At 36.3% G+C, this 14,426-nt stretch overlaps 1 protein-coding gene and 1 non-coding gene across 13 annotated transcripts in view; both read left to right on the forward strand.

Moving 5' to 3' along the window:
• The window catches only part of Wnk1 (WNK lysine deficient protein kinase 1), a 154,745-nt gene that overhangs the window by 99,533 nt on the left and 40,786 nt on the right, over positions 1–14,426 (forward strand). For 11 of the 12 annotated variants that reach the window (XM_008839729.3, XM_029566775.1, XM_029566774.1 and 8 more), the window contains exons 5-8: positions 1,957–2,045; positions 4,460–4,679; positions 6,315–6,651; positions 7,473–7,660. In XM_008839729.3, coding sequence (XP_008837951.1) covers positions 1,957–2,045; positions 4,460–4,679; positions 6,315–6,651; positions 7,473–7,660 — 834 coding nt within the window. Of the gene's footprint in view, positions 1–1,956; positions 2,046–4,459; positions 4,680–6,314; positions 6,652–7,472; positions 7,661–12,679; positions 13,916–14,426 lie in introns of all 12 variants that reach the window. The other variant, XM_008839737.3, reaches the window with a different exon arrangement.
• LOC115071481 lies at positions 2,770–2,876 on the forward strand. Its single transcript, XR_003850567.1, has one exon. It is a non-coding gene; the product is annotated as a U6 spliceosomal RNA (small nuclear RNA).

Raw genomic sequence — 14,426 nt, forward strand, 5'->3', positions numbered from 1 at the left:
TATAATATGTAGAAACTAGGTACAGCAGGAGATTAGCAACAATAGCTAATGAAAGTAGAATAATTATAGCTAAAGAGATGGCTCCAGCACTTCTTGCTTGTCCAGAGGACCCAAGTTCAATTCCCAGCAACCATGTCAGCTTGCTCACAAACTGCCCATAATTCTAGCTCCTAGGGGATCAAACACTTCTGGCCTCTACAGGCACCTGCATTCATGTGCACATGTCTACACACAGACAGACACATAAACACATAATTAAAATTTTAAATCTTTAAGAAAAAAAATAGAATAATTATATCAATATACTATAATAAAACTTAATGGTGTGGTTTCTTTCTTGAACTTAATCAAGACAATATTTTCAGACTGTAGTTGATTGCAAGTAACTAAATCTGTGGAAAACATAAAGAGGGAAAGCTACTGTTTAATAGACCTATGTGATATTATGTACATTTCTGTGATACATCTAATTATCACTAATTTTGCTTTACTTATGTTAATGAGACTATTCAGCTGATTAGAACTTATCTATAGTTGATTTATGTACTTATTTTCAGAACAACTCTCCCACCTATGTGTTTATGGATTTACATCAATACTTGGACAACATATTGGTGTATCTATCTGAACTCATATGAATGTTTTACCTGCATGTATTTAAGTGTACCTGTGTCATGCAATGTCCACAGAGGCCAAAAGAGGATGTCATATCCCTTGGAACTAGAGTTTCAGACACTTGTTAGCCAGGTCCCCTGCAAGAACAGCTAGTTCTCTTACCCACTGAGCCATCTCTCAAGCCCCCTCCACCTGAATTCTTAATCCATATTGTCACTGAAATGAGATGGGAATAAATAATGAGACTTTTACCATCCCACCTCCCAGATAGTAGTACTGTTCTGTTCTTAACGTGTATTTTCCACACATTTCTAAACAGTTTTATTTTCAAAGAATTTATGCTTTGTGAAGATTCTCAGGTAATTACTCTGATGTTACTTAATGTCACATACACTACTAATGATGTTTTTCCTGAAATTGCAATACTTAATGAGTCTGATATTTTCATTTCATGGTTGGGTTTTTATTTGATTTTTATTTGTCTAGTTTTGAGACAGAATCTCAAGTAGCCCAGGCTGGCCTCAAACTCTATGTATAGCCAAAGATTACCTTGAACATATGGTCTTCCTTCTACCACTTCCCAAGTGCTTGCTTGGATTATAGACTTGTACCACCACTTCTGGTTCTCATTTTTATGTTTTATTCATGTAAGATAGTTTGTTCCTTAGTTATCCAACAAACCAGTCCTAACCCTTAACTCTTTCTATGCTAGTTGAGTTTTTTTTAAAGAGTACTATGATAATATAATGCCTGCCAAACTGTGTGAATTCATACCTATACCTTGGTTCATTGCCCACAATAATTGCTGAATTAATCAATGTATTGGTTTACAAGGTTGAGCAAAGGATTTTCTAACCAGTTAGAACACCTGTCTTTTTTAGCTGTAACTTCCTTTACCCATAGGAAAGATTTTATCTGCAACTTTATAATTTTTTCATTGTCACATGTAAAATAAGACCTGTTGTCAGACATGTAAAGTAAGGCCTGTTGCCAGACTGTTCCTTTTTTTTTTTTTTTGGTCTTTTTGAGAGGGGGGTCTCTGCCCTAGAACTCGCTATGTAAACCAGGCTGGCCTTGAACTCACATAGATCCACCTGCCTCTACCTCCAGAGTCCAGAGTGCTGGGATTAAAGGTGGGCTACACCACGCCCAGTACCTTGGGTAGAACTTTAAGCAACGGTTCCTTATTTTTATTAAATGCTAAATTGCCACTTCCTACCACTGATCCTGCATGGATCAGCTCCTACAGGCAAATCAGGAAAAAAGGCCAGCATGTTAAAACAAAGTTCAAAGATTCTGTTTTCATTAATGGGTTTCTATGGCTATTTTTATGGTTTTCAGGGAGTGAAGCCAGCCAGTTTTGATAAAGTAGCAATTCCCGAAGTGAAGGAAATTATTGAAGGATGCATCCGACAAAACAAAGATGAAAGGTAAGTTGCCTCTTTTAACTTGATGTTGCTTGAACAAAAACCTGTAACATAGTGCCATCTGAGTACACCTTGCAATCTGAGGTATATTTAATACTTGTATTTTGTTTTTTCCACTTGTGCCATATAACTTTTAAAAATATTACTTTTATTTTATATGTATGACTGTATTGCCTGTATGTATGTAAGTGCACCCATGTCATTCAAAACCCATAGAGGTCAGACCCATATGGGTCAGAACCCATAGAGGTTGCAAGGTCATTGGATCCCTTGCAACTGGAGTTACAGATCATTGTTAGCAGCCATGTAAAAGCTGGGAACTGAGCGCAGGTCAATAGAACTCAGCCCAATAGAACTTTTTAAAAAGTAAGATTCTCGGGGCTGGAGAGATGGTTCAGTAGTCTTCTTGCAGAAGACCCAGGTTCGAATCCCAGCACCCACATGGCAGCTAACAGCTGTCTGTAACTCCATTCCCAGGGGATCCGACAGCCTCTTCTGACCTCCGTGGGCATTGTACAACACAGGTGCACTTACATACATTCAGGCAATACATGTGTACACACAAAATAAAAATAATAAATAAAAATATTTTTTAAAAAAGTAAAATTCAGATATTGCTATACTGTATCTGTAAAATGTGGTTTAGGATGTTTAAGTAAGCCAGAACCACCTTAACACAGTTTTCTACAGTCGGTGAAAACTACTTATAGTAAGAATATGATTTAGAGTGCTCGCTTTGGCAGCACATATACTGAAATTGTAACGATACAGAGAAGATTAGTGTGGCCCCTACACAAGGATGACACACAAATTTGTGAAGTGTTCCATTTTTTTTAAATATTATTTAGAAAACTCTACAGTAGAATTCGTTTTCTAATGCAGTAAATCCATTCCTTACTCTCGCTACGCTTAGAATTCTGAAAAGTGAAAAAATCTTGGTTGTTGAAAATAAACTCAACTATACTCTTGATTTTCCTGTCATTTTGCCAGAATTGAAGGAGAGCAAAACACCAGAATTCCTTTGAATACAAAGAGAAAGCTTCACCCAAGGCTTAGGAGGAGATCTGGCTTAGTCACTGGACTTTTCTTAAAGTATTTGATGTGTAGTATAGCTGATTCATCAACTGTAGGCTTGGCAAAGGTCCAAGATCTGTGTTAAAAAATAATCTGCCTTTACCACACCACCATACCCATCAAAAAAGAAAAAGCATACCCTACTAATGTAAATTGAGCATAACCTACCTTCCAAAGTATGGGAACAATCAGGTATTTCAGCCAAATTAAAACATTCAATATCTTCACTCTTCTAGTGTCATGCTTTTGTCATAACTGTTATTTGGAAGAGCTTGACTTTAATATTTTTAAGACATTTCAGTAGAGCCCATCATGGGGGTGCATGCCTTTAATCCCAGCACTCAGGAGGCAGAGGCCAGTGAGTTCTAGGACAGCTGGGGCTACCCTGACTCAAAAAGACCAAAAAAAAAAAAAAAAGACATTTCAGTAGATATTTAGTTTGAGTTTCTGTTTTGATATACACACCCTTGAAAACTCTTTTAATACCCTTTTCAGCCCAAACAAAGGAATATCTGTTTTGAACTGTAAAACATTATCCTACTTCTTTATTTGATTACTGATATTTTGTATAAAGATTGTTAACACTCCCTTCAGCAGCCTTATTCACAAATTGTTGACAAGGAATTTATTGCAGCAAATAAAGGTTGCTATAATAGAAAGTATCAAACTAGAAAAGGAAACCCAAAAAATTTCTGTTCTAGTTTTGATTGTATCATTTGTAGCTTTAGAACTGTGAGCAAGACTCTCAGCCTTTATTTCATAATAATCAGGAAATGGTATTTCATTAGATATTATTCAAGGATCAGACAGGATTATATAGGAGAGATGTTTGGGCTAACATGAGTGTTTATGTGGTATTTTGAAACCTTGATTTTGAATGCATTATTTGCTACACTAGTACCCCACTTATGAATAAGATTAGATAATTTGGTTTGAAAAATGTCACTATTAACTGTTACTAATAAAACAGATTATTGTTATATTCTATAATTTAAGAGTATGAGTCTCAGCTGGGAATGTAGAAGTACTTGTCTAGCATGTGCAAGGTCCTGGATTCCATCTCCAGAATACCAGGGGAAAAAGTACAGTTCTTTATCATCACCATTCAAATGGACTCACGTAGAAATGGATCACAAATTTTCTAAATAATAATAACTGCATGCACTTGAAAGTCATCCACGTGCCTGTAGTTCTAGTATTGTGGGATCTGAGGCATGAAGATCACTTGAGCCCCAAGAGTTAGAGGACAGCCTAGACAACATAATGAGATCCTGTCTAGAAAGAAAAAGAAAAATACCTTTTCAAACTAATGACTTTTTTTTTTCTTTTCCTTTCTTTGAAAGATATTCCATCAAAGACCTTTTGAACCATGCCTTTTTCCAGGAGGAAACAGGGGTACGGGTAGAATTAGCAGAAGAAGATGATGGAGAAAAGATAGCTATTAAATTATGGCTGCGTATTGAAGATATTAAGAAATTAAAGGGAAAATACAAAGACAATGAAGCTATTGAGTTTTCCTTTGACTTGGAGAGAGATGTACCAGAAGATGTTGCTCAAGAAATGGTAAATTGTTACTTAAAAGTAAATGTAAATTTATGTACAGCATTACTATAGGGCAAAAAAAAAAAGGTTTATGAAATGATGTATCCTGCATGTCATTAACATAAAATTATGTTGGCCCAAAATGTTATCTTATAGTGGGATTTTCCTATGACTTCTCTTTAAGGCTTTTCTTTGTACTTTTTAAAAAATACTATTTTTATTTCACGTATATAAGTGTATAAGTGCATCCATCTCATGCAATGCCTGCAGAAGTCAGAAGAGGGTGTTGGAGTCCCTGGAACTGGAATTAGGACAGTTGTTAGCTGCCATGTGGATGCTGGGAATCGAACTCAGGTCCTCTGCAGGAGCAACCAGTGCTCTTAACCACTGAGCCATCTCTCCAGCCCCTTTGTACTTTTTAAGTATTGTTTTGATAATATGGTTAGATTTTAGTCCTTATTATTATGAAGAAAATATGTGTAGATATAAGTGGATGAATGAGAGAGAAAGAAAATGAAATGCATTCTGAAGTGATTTTGAAAAGTCTGTGAGGATGAATGATTCCTAATTTGTAGCAGTCTCTTCAGTTAAACTTACTCTTTTTGGTTTGGGGGCATTGAGCTCATGGTCCTCCTGCCTCAGTCCTCCAAGTACTGAGATTAAAGGCATATACCATCATACTCATTTTTGAAGTAGTCTTTAAATATTGGTTAGTCTTAAGTGTTTATATGTTTGTTTTTTGAGACAGTCTCATTATATAGCTCTGGCTAAGTTGGAACTTGGTATGTGGACCAGGCTGGCGTCAAACTTGGAGAGATCGTCCTGCCTCTGCCTTCAACAGTGCTGGTGTTGAAGGCATGTACCACCATACCTGACTTATAGCCACTGATCCGTAATTACATAAATACTATAGAGGAACATAGAATTATAAATTATTTTTACTTTTATAAGGGTGTTTTCAAATTTGAAAGTTAAGTCAACCTTTGAAGTGTGTGTAAAAGATCATTTTTCTAAAGGAAACCCTTACCCAAGTTTAGGCACTTTACTGTGCCTAAAATAGCCAATTACTGTTTGAAAATAGTCATACAAATACCTTTGCTATGACTTATAAAAACCATTGCATAGTGGACAAAGGGTCAGATATGAAAAAAGTAATTTTTTTTTTGTATTGTATAAGGTTTTTGGATTTAGTTTTGTGGGGGTTTTTTGTTTGTTTTAAAGTCTAATTTCTACAACTGTTTTTTAGGGTGATTGCCTGGTGAAAGGAAGTAAAAGTAACACAAGTTAATGTGTGTATGTATATAATGTATATATAGTGTTCTACAAAAGTGGTTATAGCCACCCTTTGTGTCTACCCTATGATAATGAGGAAATGTATAGTGCAGAACAGTAATTCTACTTTTGGTTAAGAAGACTCCTAAGGCAGCTGATATAGTGGCACACATTTGTAAGCACAGCACTTAGAAGGCTAGGGCAAGAGGATTCCAAGTTTGAGGCCAGCTGTACTACAAAGTAAGACCCTCTCTGAAAAACATACACATACACCTCTAAAAAAGACTGCCTACTTTTGTACAATGCCATTGTTTGTTTGTTTTATTTTGAGGTTATTTTCTTTTGATATGCTGTTTCTTCTTCATACTTTCTCTTATTCTGTAGGTAGAGTCTGGGTATGTCTGTGAAGGTGATCATAAGACAATGGCTAAAGCTATTAAAGACAGAGTGTCATTAATTAAGAGGAAACGAGAACAGCGGCAGTTAGTGCGAGAGGAGCAAGAAAAAAGAAAACAGGAAGAGAGCAGTCTTAGACAACAGCAAACTGACCAACAATCAAGTGTTTCACAGGCAGGAATCCAGCAGCTCCTTTCTACTAGCACTGGCATACCCACTGCTCCCACCACTTCTGCTTCAGTTTCTACACAAGTGGAGCCTGAAGAACCCGAGGCAGATCAACATCAACAGCTACAGTACCAGCAACCTAGTATATCTGTGTTGTGTAAGTATTTGGGGGACATAGACAAATGTGTTGCTGATACTCTTGATTGACTAAACATATAATTAAGAAAATGTGCTTAGGATATAAGGTGATTTCAAAAGTTCCATTATTTTGACATTTCACATTTGTAGATGTCTAGTTTTCATAATTCCTTAAAATGCAAGTAATGAAGAATGAATACTTTTTACTACCTGTAATTGCAGCTATTAATCTAGTTTAGCTTTTTTAGCAAAACCACATAGCTTAAGACTAAAGGCTGATGAGAACAAGTCAGTAATTGAAATTACTGTTAAAATCAAGAGCCCACAGGTCTTCATAAGACAAGACTTTGAAAGCTAGATTTATTTAAGACTATCTTATAGTTTTGGGGATGTAGCTTATTTATTTATTTATTTATTTATTTCTTTATTTATTTATTTATTTATTTTTGGTCTTTTTGAGACAGGGTCTCCCTGTAGCCCGAGCTGTCCTGGAACTCACTATGTAGTCCTTGAACTCACAGAGATTTGTCTGCCTCTGCCTCCTAAGTGCTGGAACTACAGGCTTGTGCCACCACGCGCAGCTGACTATCTTAGAGTTTTGCTTGCTCTTCAAGGGGTAAAATTCAGTGATAACCAGAGATTTTTAAGAAAAGATTGCATTTTTTTCTATAAGTCCCATATTTAAATATACAAATTGACTTAATAAGACTGCTATTCATTTTTTAAAATTTAGCTCAGCTTTTTAGAAAGAAACAACCAATAACACTAATCTGTAATGAGTCTAAAATGTGAACTGCTCTCCTTCCTCACCTTCACCATGGTGATTCATTTCTCCTTCAGCTGATGGAACAGTTGACAGCGGTCAGGGCTCATCTGTCTTCACAGAATCTCGAGTGAGCAGCCAGCAGACAGTTTCTTATGGTTCCCAACATGAACAGACGCCTCCTACTGGCACAGTACCAGGGCATACAGCTTCTAGTGTCCCAGCACAGTCTCAGCCCCATGGCATATATCCACCCTCAAGTATGGTGAGTAAATATATAAGAAAATATACTGAAATGATAGCCAATAGGTGATCTGCCAAATACAGATTCTTTCTGCTATCCCAGGAATAATAGGAGTCTAAGGCAGAAAATATAAATGGTATAGTCAGTCTTACATAAATCTGTGGGTTCCACATTGGTGGGTTTAAATAGTAAAATGCTTTAAAAGTTACATCTGTACTGAACATGTACAGACTTTTTCTTGTCATTATTCCCCTGCAGTACAGAATAACAATTCTTTATATGGCCTTCACTTTATATCAGGTATTATAAGTAATCTAGAGAGTATATGCAAATACTGTGTCATTCTATACAAAGGACTGGGCAGCTGCAGATTTTGATATCCATAGGGAACCAATTCCCTGTGGATAATGAGGGTTGATGTTAGTTCTAAAGGCAGTCAGTTTATGAGAATATAATTGGAGTAGATTAAGCAGGGAAACATATACATTAGTGTATGAGAATTAGCCAAACTTGCTATATAAAGCAGCTACATACACCACTGATAATAGTTTGCACTTGATTAAAGGTAATATTTCTTCAGCACTTAGGACAGCATAAATGAGACCTGTCGGATGATTTGTGGGTAGAACAAGGGGAATTTTTCAAAAGCTTACTTATTAAAGTGTTTTCTGTAAGATCTTTTTTGTTTTTTTACAAAAATCAGGTAAGAACTTCAAACCATTATAGAATGTTGCATGTATTATAAAGGAACCTTTATTTGTATGACCTATGATCATTTAATTTAGTGCTTGTATTAGTAATCATCAATTGCTATGCGTTTTCCTGCCTTTAAAGCCTGTCTTCAATACAAGTTCCCTTCCCAGTATATGTTCATTTGCTTTTTCTTTTATTTGAAATCTCTTTTATTACCAATTTATTTTCAGAATTAACTTACAGAGGTTATTTCTTGGAATAGTTATTTGTATATATGTGTACATATATATGTATGTATATATGCACATTGTCCATTTTCAATAGAGAAATCACAAAATACCCATTCTTTTGCTGACTCTGTGAGGTCTTCGGAGAAAAAATTAAATCATATGCCTCAGAGCGGAATTAGAAAACTGGTCACTTTAAATTGCTTACTTAGTGAGATCTTGAAGCAGCCTGATTTTTTTTTTTTTTCTCCTTCCCAGACGGCTCTAATCTGAAAATCTTTCCCTTAAAATACTTTTGCTTACTCTGATCTTCTGTGTTACAGTTTTGAATAAAAGATGTTTGTTTTGAAGTCCTCTGCTTTGGTTAGGTCTTAAAATGAATGGCCACAATAATACAAAGAAAACTACTACTGATATATACTAACTTTATAAACAATCTGCTCTTTAAGTAGGTAAAAGAAGTTGGGCAATGCATTTCTGTAATCTGACAAATACTAGTTGTCAGCACTTTCAATTTCCACCTGAGTTATAATTTGTTGAAATAATTATATTTGAGTCATTTTAACTAGATTTTTAAAAAAATAATTATTTTTAATCTCTTGGCATCCCCATCACAGGGTTATAATCATTGGTCTATTTAAAAAAGACAAACAGTCATTTATGTAGATATTAGGTATTTGAGCCATCAGCATAGCTGTATTTATTTGGTGTTACAACGTCAGGCTTTCTTGTCTTTTAGTGACAATATTCTATGAAGAAATTATGAAGAATTATTAAATACTTAGCATATTAAAATATTTTGTATTTTCTATTCCTGTCTCATTCCAAAAAAGAACTTACTATGCTTTACAATACTAATAAGTGAAATTTTACAAATAACAAAGACAAAGGTAAAATAAATGTTACCAAAATGAAACTAAATCATGATACGTACTTGCTACTGGAAGGCTACAAATTGGGCTCAAAGCAGTCTTTGCAGCCTGATTGATTTGGAAAAGAAAATATAATTAGCTTCTTAGTTCACAGTGTCTAAATTTAAATTATTCTTTAGAGATTCAAATAGAAGGTATTTTTCCATTGTCTGCTTTATAAAAGTACAGAATATTTCTCATACTTAGTTGTGAATTTCTTTGAAAAAGCATATTTTTAATCTAGTTGATAATGACTTTTTAACCTCTGTACTGAAAGACTGGCTAGTGCAATAAAGAAAATACTGTAAGCCAACAGCTTTTTTAGTCTGATATCTTCTAAAAGAGAAGAATCTTTTTTTCAAGTTTCCAGAGCTCTTTCAAATCTACGTAAAATCTTCCAACTCTTGTTTAATCATACTAATTTTTCAAAACCATAGTTCAGTGTTTTGAATTATAGTTCATTGTTTTCTCTGTTTGCTACTTCAGTCAGTTTTTATAATCCATGCACCTATAAAAGTTGTATTACTTGAAAATACTCAAGATCATAATCTTTATTATGATTATTCATAAGAAAACCTGTACAAGAACAGTGGAATAGGAAGAATAGTTGTGATATGCCAGGTATGCTTTGTGGAATTATATTTTACCCAGACATTTTTTTTAACTTGACAGAATTGGGGAGGGTAGAACATTTTTTTATGTTAACTATGCCCTGTTATCATTGTACATTTGGTTGTTTTATTTTCAAAGTGCTGTTTTTCATGTGTGTTTGTTTTCTGTTTAGCCTCGTCGTGGCCGTAGCATGTCGGTTTGTGTTCCCCATCTTTCTGCTGTTCCCTCTCTATCCCGCATCTCTCCCAGTGCTCCTTCCACCCCACCACCAGTGCTGTCTGCGCCTCTTTATCCTTCCCTCCTTCGGACTGCCCCTGAGGAAACTTTTGCCGAAAAACTCTCTAAAGCATTGGAGAGTATCCTGCCTATGCACTCTGCCTCTCAGCGCAAGCATCGACGCTCCAGCCTGCCTTCCCTCTTTGTCAGTACTGTATGTAATTGTAAACTTCCTGACAAATGAAAGACTATTACCAATGAATACATCCAGGCATGAAGAATTTGAATAAATAAAAATACCTAAACTATTAGCTTGGTTATGTATTATCCTTTTAGGATAACAACTACTCCTTAAGAAACATTTTTGTAATAAGACTTTAAATGGGAATAAAAAGCAAAGAGGTAGTGAGAGAATGTTTAGAATATCTTCGGCACATTCAAATATAGCTTTTGTTATATTTTCCTATACACCACTGATGTAAAGTTTTTTTCATTTTTATACCATAGCAAAAAGTATGTGTATTATTTACTTTTAAGCTGATTGGCTTAATCAAAAGCAAATTTTCACCAAAGTGATTTTTCTCCTCAGTTTATTCTTAAGAGATACAACTTGAGTCCTTATTTAAAAAACCATAGTCAATGAAGAATAATTAAGGGGTAAAAGTTTAATTCCTTAAAATTTGAGTAAAAGTTGATTTTAATTCAAATGTTTGTGTGAAATGATGTACCAACAAACTAAAAGATTAAATATTCCCTTAATGGGAGATTATTTTTTTCTTAGATTGAATAGAATGGAGCATAGATTCTTATGAATATATTAGATACCACATGTTCCCTAATGGGTAGTATTTTTTTCTTACATTGAATAGGATGGGGCATAGACTTTAATAAATACATTAGATACATAACTCATGACTTTTCTTGACTCCATTAATGTCTGTGAAATACCTAACTTCTCAAATTATTTCAAGTGCTGTGGGACCTTGCCACTGCTTTTCCAAACAGAATGTAGTTAATATTCAGCTAATATTCAACTAGTGACACCAGAATCTTCAGGTTTTTATTTAGGAAAATGATTAACTGTAATATTTATGGCTTTACGACAACTTGAATAAGCAATAAAATGGGAGCATTCTGATTTGATAGAGAAATACTCTCAGCAGACTGAGGAAATGGCTCAGTGGGTGAAGTACTTGCTATGTAAGCATGAAGACCTGAGTGCATATCCCCAGGTCCCACAGAAAACCTGGCATGATAGGGCATGCCTATAATCCCCCAGTGTTCCTTTGGTGAGATAGGATATGGTAACAAGAAAATTCTCTAAAGCCCGTGGGCCCACCGGCCTGTTGTACACAGCAGCGAGCAACAAGGAGTCCCCATGTCAAACAAGGTGGAGAGGACTGAGACTTGAGGTTGTCCTCTAACCAACACGTACTTTTTTGTAGTGCTAAGGATTAAACCTGAGCCCTGGCATATACTAGGCCAGCACTCTATGATTGAACTACTTCCATAGCCTAAAAGTAATATCTTTTAATAAATCCAGTTCATATGTATTGAATTTGGTAAGCTGGATTCTAAAGTGGGTGTTAAATTCTGGAAACAAAAGGTGCTGTTAATAAGACTATTAAATGTAGTTTTTGATAGACAGGAGTAAGGCAATTTGTTTATCCTTTTGTTGTTGTCTTTTGAGACAGTGTCTCACTATATGATAGCCCAGGCTGGCCTTGTTACTCAAAAATCCTCCTGCCTCAGCCTCTTGAGTGCTAGCATTACAAGCATGCACCATTATACCTGACATTTTAATTTTTTTTTTTTCTGTCTTTTTGAGACAGGGTCTTCCTGTAGTCCCAGCTGTCCTGGAACTCACTATGTAGACCAGACTGGCCTTGAACTCACAGAGATCCACCTGCTTCTGCCTCCCGAGTGCTGGGATTAAAGGCGTGGACCACCACGCCTGACACTGACATTTTGATTTTTACTGTCTATTATAAATCTCTAATTTCTGCTATGAAAAGTTCCCTCTGATCATCCCCTAGTTGCTGAAAATACGTTGAAGGTTCTGTTAAGTCTTGAGAACCAACGTGTTTATTGTGGGTAAAATAGAATAATCATTTAGGAAGTTTAATTCATTCTTTCATTTTGAGAGATCAAAATCATGGGAAAGCAGCTCTTTTTTCTTGCAAGGAGTCCCACAGATTGACTGTATTGGCCCTGGATGTATTTAATGGATTTTTATTATACATGTAATTTCCAGAAGCATTGTTATTAATTTAAAATTTGGTGTAGCCACCTCATGGGGTTACACAGAACTATCCAGTTATGCATGTCTGATGTAATTTCACATGTTGAATGAATTACTTGTTTTATTCATGTTGATACAGCCTCAGTCCATGGCGCATCCGTGTGGGGGGACCCCAACATACCCCGAATCACAGATATTTTTCCCAACTATTCATGAACGTCCAGTTTCTTTTTCACCACCTCCCACCTGTCCACCGAAAGTAGCCATTTCCCAACGGCGTAAGAGCACCTCCTTCCTGGAAGCCCACACTCGCCACTTCCAACCCCTGCTGAGGACTGTTGGCCAAAATCTTCCACCTGGTGGCAGCCCAACTAACTGGACACCAGAGGCCGTAGTTATGTTGGGTACTTCAGCCAGCAGAGTAACTAGAGAGCTATATGAGATGCAGGTCCATCCTGTGTTTGAGCCAACTCAAATTTACAGTGACTATAGACCTGGACTAGTACTGGCAGAAGAAGCTCACTATTTTATTCCTCAGGAAGCAGTGTATCTAGCTGGGGTGCATTACCAGGCCCAGGTGGCAGGACAGTATGAGGGCATTTCATACAACTCACCAGTACTGTCAAGTCCTGTGAAACAGGTACCTGATCAGAAGCCAGTGCCAGGGGGCCCTACCTCAAGTTCTGTCTTTGAATTTCCATCTGGACAGGCTTTCCTGGTAGGACACCTTCAGAATTTAAGATTAGATTCTGGACAAAGTCCAGCATCTCCCCTTTCTAATATTTCTGCACCTAACAGTACAGATGCTACACATTTGAAATTTCACCCTGTCTTTGTTCCTCATTCTGCACCAGCTGTGTTAACTCATAGCAGTGAGAACAGAAGCAACTGTGTATTTGAATTTCATGCTCAGACACCAAGCTCCTCCTCAGGAGAAGGAGGTGGGATTTTATCTCATCGTGTTTACCGAAATCGACAGGTTGCAGTGGACTCAAATCAGGAAGAACTGCCTCCTCAGTCAGTTGGATTACATTGCCATCTGCAGCCTGTGACTGAAGAACAACGTAATAACCATGTCCCAGAATTGACCGTTTCTGTGGTAGAGCCTGTCGGACAGAACTGGCCAATAGGAAGCCCAGAATATTCCAGTGATTCCTCTCAAATCACTTCTTCAGATCTCAGTGATTTTCAGTCACCTCCCCCTACAGGGGGAACAGCTGCACCTTTTGGTTCTGAAGTCTCATTGCCCTTTATTCGCCTGCCTCAGACAGTGTTACAAGAATCCCCATTTTTCTTCTGTTTCCCCCAAGGAACCACATCTCAGCAGATCTTATCTGCCTCATTTTCTTCAGGAGGATCTCCAGTCCATCCACAGGTTATAGGAAAACTTCCACAATTCTTTTAAACTACCCTGTTTATGCACCGGTGCATTAAATTTTCTCTCTTGTTTCCCTGAATCAGGGCTTTATGAGGAATATCATTTAATTGCCTTTATGGTTATAAACTACTGTACTTAAGAACAAACTAAGAAGCAGAAGCTACCTGGTTTGCCTATGATTTTAGTCAGTCATCAGAGTCAATGATTACTTATCTCTGTGTGTGGAATTTTTAACTAGTAATGTAAGGTTGACTCAGCCTTGATTATTTAGTTATACTAAAATGATTTTGTATAATTCCTTCCTCTAAATAAGTTACTAAATATTAACAGGAAAACTAAAGCAAAAATTAAAAATAAAACCTTGTTTGGAGTTACTTTAAGAAACACAGAACTTTCATTAGGTATACTGAAGTTAAGCTAGCAAAGAAAATATCTTTGGAGTTTGGCTTAACAAATGAAGGTGTGATTTTGCGATGGTATCAATAAAACTGTATTAAATATCCAAAGA

The sequence above is a fragment of the Nannospalax galili genome, unplaced genomic scaffold, assembly GCF_000622305.1.
Source record: "Nannospalax galili isolate Female #2095 unplaced genomic scaffold, S.galili_v1.0 scaffold199, whole genome shotgun sequence".
NCBI classification, from domain to species: domain Eukaryota; kingdom Metazoa; phylum Chordata; class Mammalia; order Rodentia; family Spalacidae; genus Nannospalax; species Nannospalax galili.